This window comes from Eublepharis macularius, chromosome 7, assembly GCF_028583425.1.
Source record: "Eublepharis macularius isolate TG4126 chromosome 7, MPM_Emac_v1.0, whole genome shotgun sequence".
In the NCBI taxonomy this organism is placed as follows: Eukaryota; Metazoa; Chordata; class Lepidosauria; order Squamata; family Eublepharidae; genus Eublepharis; species Eublepharis macularius.
This window is the reverse complement of record NC_072796.1, coordinates 113,028,732-113,041,760: the sequence shown is the minus strand read 5'-3', so window position 1 is coordinate 113,041,760 and position 13,029 is coordinate 113,028,732. Positions and strand designations below refer to the sequence as shown.

General features: G+C 41.3%; 1 protein-coding gene across 2 annotated transcripts in view; it reads left to right on the top strand.

Annotated features, from left to right (window-relative positions):
* The window catches only part of NCALD (neurocalcin delta), a 73,258-nt gene extending 64,565 nt beyond the window's left edge, over positions 1-8,693 (top strand). For both annotated transcript variants that reach the window (XM_054985233.1, XM_054985234.1), the window contains exons 3-4: positions 3,924-4,029; positions 8,043-8,693. In XM_054985233.1, coding sequence (XP_054841208.1) covers positions 3,924-4,029; positions 8,043-8,140 — 204 coding nt within the window. In that variant the 3' untranslated portion in view covers positions 8,141-8,693. The remainder of the gene's footprint in view (positions 1-3,923; positions 4,030-8,042) is intronic.
* The last annotated feature ends 4,336 nt before the right edge of the window (positions 8,694-13,029 follow it).

Below are 13,029 nucleotides of genomic sequence, written 5' to 3'. Positions count from 1 at the left end.
TTTAGGCCAGTGGGGGAATCTATGCAAGCCATTTGGATTAACTTTTTGTTTATGAGGTTTGTGCCATATGGATATGCCCATAAATGGCATCTTTAAAGATTACTCTCCTCCTCAACCTGGAGGTTCACCTCTCCATCAGAAACAGCACATATTTTATAACAGGTCTAAGGTGGCGTGAGGGTTTTTGTTAATGGGAAGCCAATAGTACTGTGATTCTCTGATATGTATATCTGTGGTGGAAAACAAACATGCTTTTCCAACAAGGTTTAATCACATGAAACAAACTACCATATGAAACAACCCTAAGGCCTTAGTTATACTATTGAACTCTGAGTCTGAAAAGTATTTCAAAGTGTTTGGAGGACCTATTAACACAATGTTGTGTTCCTGCGTATGTCTGGGTCCCTGAACCTTAAACCTGTTCCTCCCTTACACATGTAAAAATCAATCAGAATGGCTAAATGGCTTTTGCTTTCAGACTGCAAATGGGTGATCTCTGAATACTCCCCCATATATTTAAACAAAAGACCCAAACTTTTCCCTGTTTATGCCCTGACCTGGATGGCCCTGGCTAGCCTGACCTCATTAGCTCTCAGAAGCTAGGCAGGGTCAGCCTTGTATGGGAGTCCGGGGTAACTATGCAGAGGCAGGCAATGGCAAACCACCTCTGTTAGTCTCTTTCCTTGAAAATCCTGGGGTGGGGAGGTGTCAGCACACATTTTTTGTGACTTGATGGCACTTTCCTCCACCACCCTGTTTATACAAAGTTAACATATGACTGAGAATTCTGGCAGTTCCTGATATTTATTTAGTAAAATGACAAACAGATTTATACCCTTCTAAGTCCATTGACTTCAGTGGAATGGCTTCAGTGACAGCAACAGTCTCAGAAGGTTTAGGGTTGCACCGATAAACCCCTTTGTCATAATATGAGTTTCCAACCACTTTGCCACACTGGCTTAAGCAGTACAACTGCACCAAGTGCCTTGTGATTATTACATTTCATTTCTTTTTTTAAGAACTGGAAATGTGTGAGGCAGTGCTGGGAAAGGAATACAGTTCAATGTGGGGAGGGTTTTGCTGTTCTTTCTACTGCTCTTCTACTGGCTGTGCAATTCAGCGGTTTGGCTTCTGCCTGCATTCCATGTGACTTACAAGGCTTGGAGGAAGCTGAACGAGCCTACCTGAAAGCCAGAAAGGAAAAACCAGCATGGACATGGTGTGAAAGTCCTGAGAAGACACCAGTGGCCCTCGCAGAAGCCTCACTCGAGACCTCTGATTTCATTTGTAGCTCCAGATGCTTCTAACAAGCATTCTGAGAATCCCGTTTTTTCTAATAAAGAGGTGCTCTTTGGGTCAGCTGTCACAGTTAGTCAGCTACTCCGTTTTGTTATCATGTTGAAGAGGGAGGTATAAGCTTAATACTGAATTTCATTACTTTTGACAGCCTGTGTCATAGCCACAGTGTTTCTGGGTGGAAGTATATTCTGTCTGAATTTCCCACAGTAGTGCCAGGAGCTTAGAAGAGGACCAGAGGGGAGCATCTCTTCCTGCCCAGCAGGATATGGCCTGAACCTTCTTCCCATTACTGCATTGTTATAATTTTATTATTTTTAGGTATATTCTCTGCAATAAATAATGGGTGGTTTTTCATTGCAGTATATCACTAATGCGTTTTTGTGCCTGACTGTCAGCAATTAATGCTGGCATTTGATTTGTTCATCCCACACTATTTTCTGTAACTAGTGGATGGCTGAGTAAAATGTGTTGCCATAATGTCAACAGCAGGAAGGGGGGAGAGGGGGAGACAGAGAGAGAGAGACTTGATTACATTAAGCAAACATAAATATTTCATTAAACCAGCAAATGCCTTTCTGGATACAGAACTACATGCTCTGTTTAAAGGTTAGGAGAGCTGAAAGCAGAGTTGAGCTTGTTAACAGAAATAACATATCTGGAAATCTGGGCAAGCTGAATTGTCTGTGTATTGAAAACAGAACAAAACAAGCAGAGTCTCTAGTTACAGGCTTCTCTTTGATGATGTTTGATTGCATGTCTGTAGATGCAAAATAGGAAAGAGTCCAGTAGCCCCTTTAAGACTAACCAACTTTATTGTATCATAAGCTTTCGAGAACCACAGCTCTCTTCGTCAGACGCATCTGACAAAGAGAGCTGTGGTTCTCAAAAGCTTATGGTACAATAAAGTTGGTTAGTCTTAAAGGTGCTACTGGACTCTTTACTATTTTGCAACTACAGACTAACACGGCTAACTCCTCTGGATGTGTAGACATGTGGGTTTCCCCAGTGGACAAAACGGTGTCCCCTGGACCCCGACAGGTAGGTAGGGAGAAGATTCAGGAGGGAAGAGTGAAACCCCTTCTCCATGTGCCCCACAGTCACAATTTGACCAGGCATAACAAATGGGAATTTAGGAGATGTGAGCAGGAGAACACACAACTCACTTGTGACTACTGCAAAGGACTATTACACAGGACCCCAGGACCAACCTGTGTACTCACTTGTTGTATTGCATCTTCTAAACAGCAATGTTTAATTAGGAAAGCTGGAGGAGAGAGGATGTGGTGGTGGTGAACCGTAGGGGTAGTTAATGGAGTGACTTTTTTCACAAAGTTTGTGGTCATTAAAGCTGTCACTAAATTTTGTCTTGAGTCTGTTCATATAGAGAAAGATGGGATACAAATGCTTTTAATAAGCCAGTAATAAAGTAAATTATGATATGGATGTTTCTGCTCAAGCAAACAACAGAGGACCTTCCAGGGAAGTAAAAAAATGATTGAGGTTTTGCATTGCCCTCATCTGCCCTCACGTTTCAACTACAGCAGCATTTCAAAGTGAGGTTGGAGAGTCCTGCTCCAGCAAAATCAATGGAGACTTTTGAGGGAAGTTTAAAAGAATGTTTAAGATCTGAGGTATTCCTTGTGGAGGGAGGCAGGAGTATAGCCTTACAATTAGGTCAGATGCATTCAAGTAAATAAGAAGAAATAATACATATAATGGAATTGCTTATAATCAAAGGCCATCACCATCATGGAAATAATGACGTGAGTGCACTTCCCTCAAAATTCTCAGAAGCAGAGAATCTACCCCCACCATCCCACAGCAGCTGTCTGTGATACCGAGAGAGCTGCAGGACAAAAAGCCACCAGGTGATTAGCACCAGGTGATTACCTTTTGTGTGCGGAACACAAATCTTTGTTTATTTTTTAAATTTTGTTTACTTAATGTATATCCCCTTCCCCACAGTGGGACTGAAAGTTGCTTACAATATTATCCTCTTCTATGTTATCCCCACAATGACCCCGTGATGCAGGTTAGGCTGGGAGAGAGAGCGAGAGATTGGTGCAAGGTCGCCGAGTGGGGGATTTGAATCTTAGTTTTCCAGATTCTAGTCCAGGACTTTAAACACTACATCACACTGGCTTTCTTTACATTTTGGATGAAGTATCTTTGATAAATTTGACTTCTGTATAACAAGTTCATAATCTCATAGTTTTACCAACTATCACAGCATGTTAAGTAATAAGTTCTGATTCAAGGTAAGACAAATATTGTACTGAGGAGAGCTGAATTCTTAATTAATCAAGTAGTCATTTGTTTGTGAATGTGTGAGTGGATGCACAGTATACAAAACAAAATAAAACAACCAGAGTTTTTTAAAAAATACAGGGAAGAAGTATGCAGCATGGCTGAAAAGTCACCCAAACTGAACTAACTTGGTTTCTTGTCCAAGTCCTAGGAAAACCCTGTCTGCCTATGTGTAGTGAAAGAAGCTGGATTGTCACAGTTAAACTTGAATTTAGTGCCAGCTTGCCTGCTAATGGTCACTTCAAGGTGGTCCAGAGAGCTTATGGGGCTCTGGAATCAAGACAGTTATAAGCATTTTCTTATGTTCCACCTCATAGGCAATCTACAAGATGGTTTCTTCAGTTATGAAGATGCCAGAAGATGAATCAACACCAGAGAAAAGAACAGAGAAAATTTTCCGTCAGATGGATACTAATCGGGATGGTAAATAATCTTTGGATGTGTTCTTTTAAACTTGCTTCCTTCTGGCTGCTCTGGCTTTGCAAACTCTGTAAAAAGCTAGTCAGACTGAGTAAATAGAAGGATGTCACAATATGTAAATAGCAACCTGCCTCTAAGGATCTCTGAAATGGTGTTTATATTAAGGTGAGATAACATATCAGGACAAGCAGTGCTTTATTATTAGCTTTGCAAACTTGCAGTCCGACCTCTCAGGCCATTTGCATTGCAGTTGGATTTAAGCCAAATCCATGGATTGGGGCTGCAAAGGCATGATAGTGCTCCATGGGAAGGAAGGGGAACAGAGACCAGCTTCCTTCCTGGCTCTTCCAAATCTTTTCTCTGCTCCCAAATCCAGTAGAAATGAGGCAGGTGTTGTCAAAAGTATTGGAGAATGATGAGCATTTGGGAGGCTAATTCAAGCAAGCGTTTACAGTGCAATCCTAAGCAAAGTTACTCCAGGCTAAGCCCATTGATTTCAATGGGCTTAGGCTGGAGTAACTGTTTAGTATTGCACTGTTAATTTCCAAAGTCAGTACTGTCGCAATTCACATTCAGAAATATACATTAAATTTAAAATATGAGCCCATATGATATCCTGGTATATCCTTTACCAGAAAGTATTGTGGAGTTCTTGTAGGCCCTTGCTTGGATGAAATATTGTTTCTCCATTAGACTAAATTTTATGGCCAGAGTAAGAGTGTGCAACCCCAAAAGATTCGGGTTTCCTGCTTCTGGTTTACCCAGTGCAAAACAGAGAGGTGTTCCCCAGGGAAAATGAACCAGAGTAGCCAAAAAAGTTCCCAGGGAATAGTATAAAGACCCACAATCAAAAAACATAAATTTCAATTCATGTACTAAGGAATAGTTCAATACAAAAGCACAACTACCTTCTCTGCTAATCAAAGAAACCACCTTCAGAAGACGATTGTTTGTGAATTTGGCGTTGTTTTCAACTCCCAAGACTTCATTGTTATGTTCATGTGGCAGTACTAGAGACTGGGACTTTGTCACTTTAACTAGCTTTACAGTCAGATGTTAAACTTATTGTTGTTGTACTTGATTGGTTATTGGTTAATTTTCATATTTAGAAGTGCACAAGTAGATATAAACACTTTTGTATTGAACTATTCCTTAGTACATGAATTGAAATTTATGTTTTTTGATTGTGGGTCTTTATACTATTCCCTGGGAACTTTTTTGGCTACTCTGGTTTACCTAGAGCAGGAAAAAAATTCCAGTAAACCCAAACCTCAAGGCAGCAAGCTGCTTCTGGTTCAGGTATTTAAGCTGATTTGGGATTATTAGGGAAGATTCTGCCATTGTTTCCAATGGGAAACGCTGCTGTGGGGCTGTGGGAGTAATTTTTTTCTCTAATAACACCAAATTGGCAGGAAACCCTCTCCCAACCCTCACTGCCACCCAAGTTTCAGGGAGATTGGACTTCGGGGGAGCCATATTATGGCACCCCAAAGAGGTCCCCCCCCCGCCGCCGCTGCTTATCTCCATTGTTTCCTATGGGAAAATCGAGGGGAAGGTTCCTTAGGAGGCTGGGGGTGGCATTTTGCAAGCAAAATGCACCAAACATGCAGGGGACACTCTCCCAACTCTCCTCCCATGGCCACCCAAGTTTCAGGGAGATTGGACTTCGGGGGGGACATGTTATGGCCCCCCAAAGAAGGTCCCCCCAGCCGCATTATTCCCTATGAGGACTAACTTCACACCAGAGAATCACAATAAGAAAAATTTGATTAAAAATACCCAGGAAAACCATATGAAGCAAGAGATTGAGCAACTAGAAGTGAACTAATGAATAACTGCCCTCAGTGCAGCCAAACTGATGAAAGGGGATCAACTTCACTCCAGAGAATCATCCATTAAATTCAACCCAAACCAAACTGAACCATGTGTTGCAAATTAATGGGCTGTTCTAGGAGGCTGGTGGTGGCATTTTGCAAGCAAAATGCACCAAACTTGCAGGGGACCTACTCCTACCTGCCCTCTGGAGATCACCCAAGCATCAAGGAGATTGGACTTTGAGGGGCCATGTAATGGTCCCCCAAAGAAGGTTGACCACCCCCCCCGGCACTTTCTATTGTGGAAAAATCCAGACTCCCACAATAGAAACACAAGGAATGTGGTATCCATGGTCACAGGCAGAAACCCCTCAATAAACTCCCAACAGCCCAACAAAACCAAAGACAAACTCCTCAAAATTCCCCAGCACCCCCAGAGCTGGCTGGCCAGCCACTCTCCATGCTTCCCTATGGGGCCAACCATTGCAACAGAGATTCACACACACACACACAAATCAATTTAAAAAAATTATTTCTTGGTAACAGCAATAAATTGAAAACATCACATCACAGTTAAATCACAATGTACAGTCCTAGATTAAATCAACCCCCACCATCACACCAGAGAATCAAAAGCACTTCAAAAACAGAACCAAAAACACACCAAAAATATATATTTTTTTTAATTTCATTTCTTGGATTTCTGGGAACAACATTAATAGCACATCAAATCACAACATACAGTCCCCCACCTTGAAACAAATTCTAACATCACACCAGAGAATCTCAAACCAAAAATAATTTTTTAAAATTTCATTTCTTGGATTTCTGGGAACAGCATTAATAGCACATTCAAATCACAGTCCCACCTTGAAATGTTTTTTTTTTGTAAAAAATACTGTCTTCCCAGAGAATCCCCCAATTGGGAAGGGAAGAGCTGCTTGCTGCTGCAGCAACTAGCTCTTTCTCTCAGCCAATCTCCCTTCCCTGATCACCCCCTCTCCCCCTTCCTCTCCTGCCTCTGTCACTCCCCTCTTCCCCCTCCCATCAACTGAAAGCCAGGGGAAGAGAGCTCTTTGAAGCTTTTTCCCTCTTTCTGCAGCAAGGGAAAAAGGCTTCACAGAGCAACCCGAATCAACCCGAATCGCTTTGGGTTGCTCTGCTTCAGGTTTCCCGAATTGGGACAGCTCTGCTGGGGCCGATTCAGGAATAACAGATCAACCTGAATCGGGGTTGATTCGGGTTTATGAAACCCGAAGCACACATCCCTAGTCCAGAGCAACACATCCGTACTGTGTGTGGATGATCTTTTGTGAGTGGTTCTTCTGTAAGAAAAATATTTCTGTGTGCTGTCCTAAGACCCCCTGCCCACACACAGAAATTTAGCACCCACGGATGAGAAAATGCCAGACTAATATGGTGATACTCTTTTCCAGTACTAATGATAGTATTCATTATTTGCTTGGTAATGGAGAGATCCTCGCATTTAGAAATGGGTCTGCCAGCCATTCTAGAGCAGACATGTTACATGCTGGAGGTTTACCCCGTTCCATCCACCACTCAAGTCTTTTAGCTTGTTATTCCCCACTCACTACAATAATCAGGATATCTAGAAAAAATGGATCAGAAGAGACTGGTTCATCTCCCCCATTTAAAGATACTGCAGGGGGGGCAGGTAAGGTGGGAAGTGCAATCTCTGGGTTGCAAGCTATCAGCTCTACCCTGCAAACATCACTGAATAGGGGGGGGCGGGCTTATTTGTGAACTGCATACTGATAGTACCTCAATTCATTCTGAATGCTTTAATGGCACTAAGCTCTGAAATTAAAATCTTTTAACTGAATGGGATGTGGAACACTGTCATTAAATGTCATGGTATCTTAAAGATGGTTATATTCCGACTTTAAATTCTTTTTTTAACAAATAAAGAATATTCAAAACTTTTAGATAATTAGAAGACTGTATAATCAGAAATGTTATATTGAGAGGGACAATGTAGAGGAAACTGCATAAAGTTAATGAGAAGTTTTTGTGCAAATGAAAAACAGAAGTTTGTGAAATGCTCATGCTAGATAGTGTACATGCTCTTTCTTAATACAAGCAGGGCTAAAAACATCTGGAGCAATCAGCAGTTAAAAGTCTGTGTTCAGTGTATATGCTTCTTTGCTTTCAAATGCTAAAACCAACCTATTTATTTTTTAGGGAAACTTTCTCTGGAAGAGTTTATCCGGGGAGCCAAGAGTGATCCATCCATTGTCCGTCTCCTTCAGTGTGATCCCAGCAGTGCTGGGCAGTTCTAAAGCAATTGTTTGGATTATTTTATGTCTCTGTTCTAATTTCTTTTCTCTTTTTGCCAAACAACATTCATGGTGGTGTTGCCTCGGTGTGGCCAACTATGCCTTCTTTTGTGGCATCTTTAGCTTTCTTTGTGGCAGATCTGTTAGGAGTACTAAATGCTCTCTGATACTCATCCTGGTTACAGAGAGTGCCATTTGCACCATCCATGTCATTTTTGAAATTGTTGCAAAATTCCATGGCCTGACCCAGGAGTAAGCCCCATTTTGTTTAAAGAGACTTACTAGCATGCTTCAGACTGAAACCTTAAGTTTTGTTTCATTGTCAGTTCCAAGCTTTAAAAAGGAATAGGCAAGGGTTCTGATGTATCTATGGAACAAAGTGGAAGAAATGTCCACCATATTCACTTCAATACTGGGGGATGCTGATGAAAATCCCCAGACATTGTAGTGAACAAAGACGCCCTGGTCACATGAAGCTTCATTGGTGCACCAGTTGTACTGTGTAAGTGTACATGCTTCAATCAGACCCAGGATAAATTATGTTTGTATCCCGACATTATTTTGCTGTGTTGCACTAGAAGTAGACTGTAATGATTCTGGTAGATTCTTTCCTATTGCTAATACCATTATCCGCAGGCATTGCTTGGGGAGACACCTGCTCAGTGCAGCTCCTTAACTCCACAGTACAACAATTAAAGGGCAAACAAAACAAGCACAAGCCCTAAGAAGTCCTCCACATTCAGTGCCTGGCAAGTCTAAAGTGTGTTGTTCTGATTAAGAATACATCCACCCATTCGGAATAATCTTCACAATCCATGGGACCGTTGGCATGCTGGGTACTATTTTCACTAATCGCTTAGTTACTTTATCCACAAATATGTGAGTCATTTTATAGAATGGGACCATTTAGCGGTGATTGGCAACAGCTACGAGCCAGTGCAGACTCATCATTTTCACAACTAACACACTTCACCCACCTGTAATATCATCATAACCCTGTGATGCGCTCAGTGCTCCTATAAGTTGAATAGACACAGACAAGGCTGTGCAGTTGTCTTGAGGAGGCGATGCAAATGATCTTTTTAAAACAGAGTAACCATTTGGGAATGAGGAGGATGGGAAAGTGTCCAGTAAAAGTTGTAGTATTGTTACCACTTTAGATAAGGAAAGGCAATTGGTTCTCTTGGGAAAGCGGGTTAAGGAAATCATACATAAGGGCAATGTATGTTTTAATGGGGGACTAGCAGGCTGGTGACAGCAGAGCTCATTCTACACCATGAAGGAAATGATGGGATTGTGTGGATGAATGATAGAGAAATGGTTTGGGAAGGGGTTTTTTTTTCCTCTCCTGCATCATTACATAGAATTTTTAAAAATAATTCAGAAGAATCCAGCAAATTAACACATTAGAACAGCAAACATATGCTTTCTAAATACATGCTATGCAAAGTTAATGTAAAGGCGAGGAGAAGGTTGCAGTAGAGAATCAGCACATAGAGGAAGCTGCTTGACCCTTCCTGTGCCTGCCAAGTCTCCCCTAAAAGTGCCTCTCAGGTCTTTTTTCCCCACACATCAGTCTGCTTCTGGTCTCATAGCTTGGCTGAGAGAAAAACAGTGAGAAAAAGACCAAAGAGGCATTTGCAGTGGACACTCAGCAAGCCAAGAAGGTCTAAGCAGTCGTCAATTACCTCCTGCAAATTCTCACTCCTCACATTAGCGTTTCAAGAGGAACCTGAGGCTGGGTGGCTGGACTTTGTGGTTCTGCCATTAAGAAATGCTGAGGGTAGAAGAAAAGCAGAGAGGGGTATACTTCAGCTCTTGCACTTCCAGCGTTGTGCAGATGTTAGCAGCTGACACTGAAGGAAGCATGTCAATCTGGGCATAACTTGGTGGTTCTGTCTTAAAGGGGGAAAGGTCACTATGAGGTGACTTTTCTTCCCAGGTCTCATGTAGCAATATGGTTTTGTAACAGTGATTCCTTTTCCTCCTGCCATGTTTCAGGTCACAGTCAAGGCTAGTTCAAGGTACTTTGTCACCCTTAGCACTGGCTCCTCTCACAATGATGGTGGTCAGTCCAGGCCACATCCCTGAGGTATTCCAAAGGAACTTGGTGTGGGACCAGCCAGTGATGGCATGGATCTGAGTGGAGACTCTTGTCACCTCCTGAATCGAGTGAGCTGAGTCCTGATGGTGTTTCACCGCCCTCCTCGTTGTGCCCCCAGATTATTTAGTTGGAGAACTAGCCCTGGTAGTAGTTTCATGCAATCTCACCATGTGGTTATATTTTCATAATACTATCCAAGTCACAGCTTGAAAGGGAATCAACCATGAAATGATCTTCACATTGAATTTTTCATGCTGTGTTTTGGTCCACGTAGATTTTTTTTGATAGACACAGGGAGGGGAATCCTCGCAATCAAGTACCGTTTTAGATGTAAAATTGTAGAATTCATGCTTCAGTATAGTTTGTAAGTCTCTAATGAAACAAAAATGGTACCATTTGTGATATATTTATACATACACGCACACATATATATTAAATTTTTTAAAAAATATCCAAAAAGCTATAGGAGAAAGTTGTTGAATATTTTATCCTTTTGCCTCAAGGCAGCATTCTTTTTTATCTTTTTAAAAAATTCCTGCTACAGAGCTATGATAATTGTATGGGCAAGACTGGAGTCAAAGAAATAGGACACAATATTTTCACAAACATGAATTTTATTCCTTTTCTGCATCAGCTTCTGCCAGGAGATTTTACATCTGGAGTTAAGGAATGAGCTGGTGGAAGGGGGCTGATTGTGCACTGAAACATACCCCGGTCTGCTCAGGTACTGCATGTGAGCGCTGCATGGATGAGGAATCCCCTTTCCTGTTCCAGAAGGAATTCCAAAGGCAGGTTAGGGGTCATTTCTAGGAGAAAGGAACTACATTGTAATGTATTGCAGCCACTTCAGGGGATTTAATAGGTACAAATGGATGTGTGGGTTGTAGTGTCTGCAATTTTAAGAATACTTTCCGGGGAGTAAGGCCCATTGAATAAAATGAAAATTACTTCTCAGTAGACCTGCTTAAGATCGATTTTTAGACTACTGCATTTGCTTAGCTAGGAAAAGCAACCAGAGAATCTGCAGCAGCGTGCCCTTGCTCCTGGAAGTAATTTTGGTGGTGACAGTAGAGAGCTTCTCCACAAGATGAAAAGGATGTATTCTTGCATGTATTTGAGAACAGATGGTAAAACGACAGTATCTTAAAGAGCATTAGTTCTGGTTAATTTTTATCATCATCCTAAACTTTATTGTGATAACTCACAACCTTAACAATTGACAGGTTACTTTTACACCTCATAATACCCATTGTAATGTTATTGACACTTGTAAAGTAGTCACACACTCTTTTTTTAAATGAAAGTATTGCTGCTTTTTGCATGAATAACTGCTATATAGGCCTTTTTGTTTTTTAGCAATGGCTGCTCCGTGTGTGGAAATGCTGACCTGGGCAGAAATACAGGAGCATCAGAGGAGTAATTGCATATGATCTAAAACACATTAGGCAGGGGCATCCACCATTTCTTGCATAATTGGTGCCCCTGTCTCCTCCACCTATATGTCAGGTCTGCACAGTATCAAAATAACGTATTAGTTCCTGAGCTGAGTACCTGTAGAACGAGAACTGCTCCTTCGGAAAAGGGGCTGGGTGGTATAGTTACAAAGCCTAGGTGGCCCTTAATGTAAAGCCCCCTGGTGAGAATAGTGTTGTGCAGTTAACGACGAGCTGTAGCTAGAGCATGAAGGGCAGAGGACCTTAGCAGAAATGTTGACCAATTAGTAGTGAAAGTTTAGTAAAAATAAGAATGGAAGAACATAGCTTTATTCATCTCCAGAGCTAACCAATCCCAAAAGAGATGCCCCAGTACAGTTTATGTGCTACATATGAGTTGCCCACTTTCTGGGTATTTTCAATTCAGCATTCTGGTTCTCTCAAAGAGGCAGTGTATGCAACCGGAAACTGGCAAACTTGGAATGAAAGTCATACTGGTTCTCTCATTGTCTGGCTTCAGCATTTGAAATTCAGAAGAAGGTCTCTCTGGACACAATAGTCCCCCTGTAGCTAACACAGGCAATAGCTTCATTAATTCTTCTAATCTTTTTGCAAAACCATCTAAGCCACCAGGCATCAATATCTCTAGTGACAGTGAATTCCCTTACTGGATTGTGCATCGTGCAGGTATTTCCTTTTTGGCACTCCTGAGCCAATTGTCTATCAATATCATTTTGTTCAAGTATTATGACAGAGAGATTGGCATTCTTCTTAATTCCATCATTTTGTATACTCATGTCATATTTAACTAACTAAGCCTCCAACACAGTGGCCCTGATCCAGAGAAAGTTAAACCCCAGTGAAATAAATAGAATGTAAGTTGAGATCACTAATTGATCTCCAAAGTCAATTTCAATATAAAATTGCTTCTGTAAAGCCAGTGGATGTTGCTGCTGTTCTAAATGAATGGCTTGGGTGGGATCATGTGCAATATGCCAACATACAGATATACAAACATATTATTTTGTAGCAGTTGCTATCATTTTGGGGAAATACTAAAGAGTGACCCTCATGCAATCATAGCGTAGACCTGAGACTGTAATTAGATAAACTCTCTGAGTTTGATTTGAAATAGTCTTCCTACTCATCATATATAACAGGCTCCAAAAATAAGCCCTTTGGAAATGCGCTGTTTCCATTGAAATCAAATACTAGATTTTAACTTTGTTTCAACTTTTTCACCTTCAGTGTGTGTACACCTACAGTGTTTGTGTCTTCCCATATGTTTTTAGAATTCCATCAGCAAAGAAGATCAGTTCCATCTTATGTGCTGCGAGTTACAACATCAAGGATCA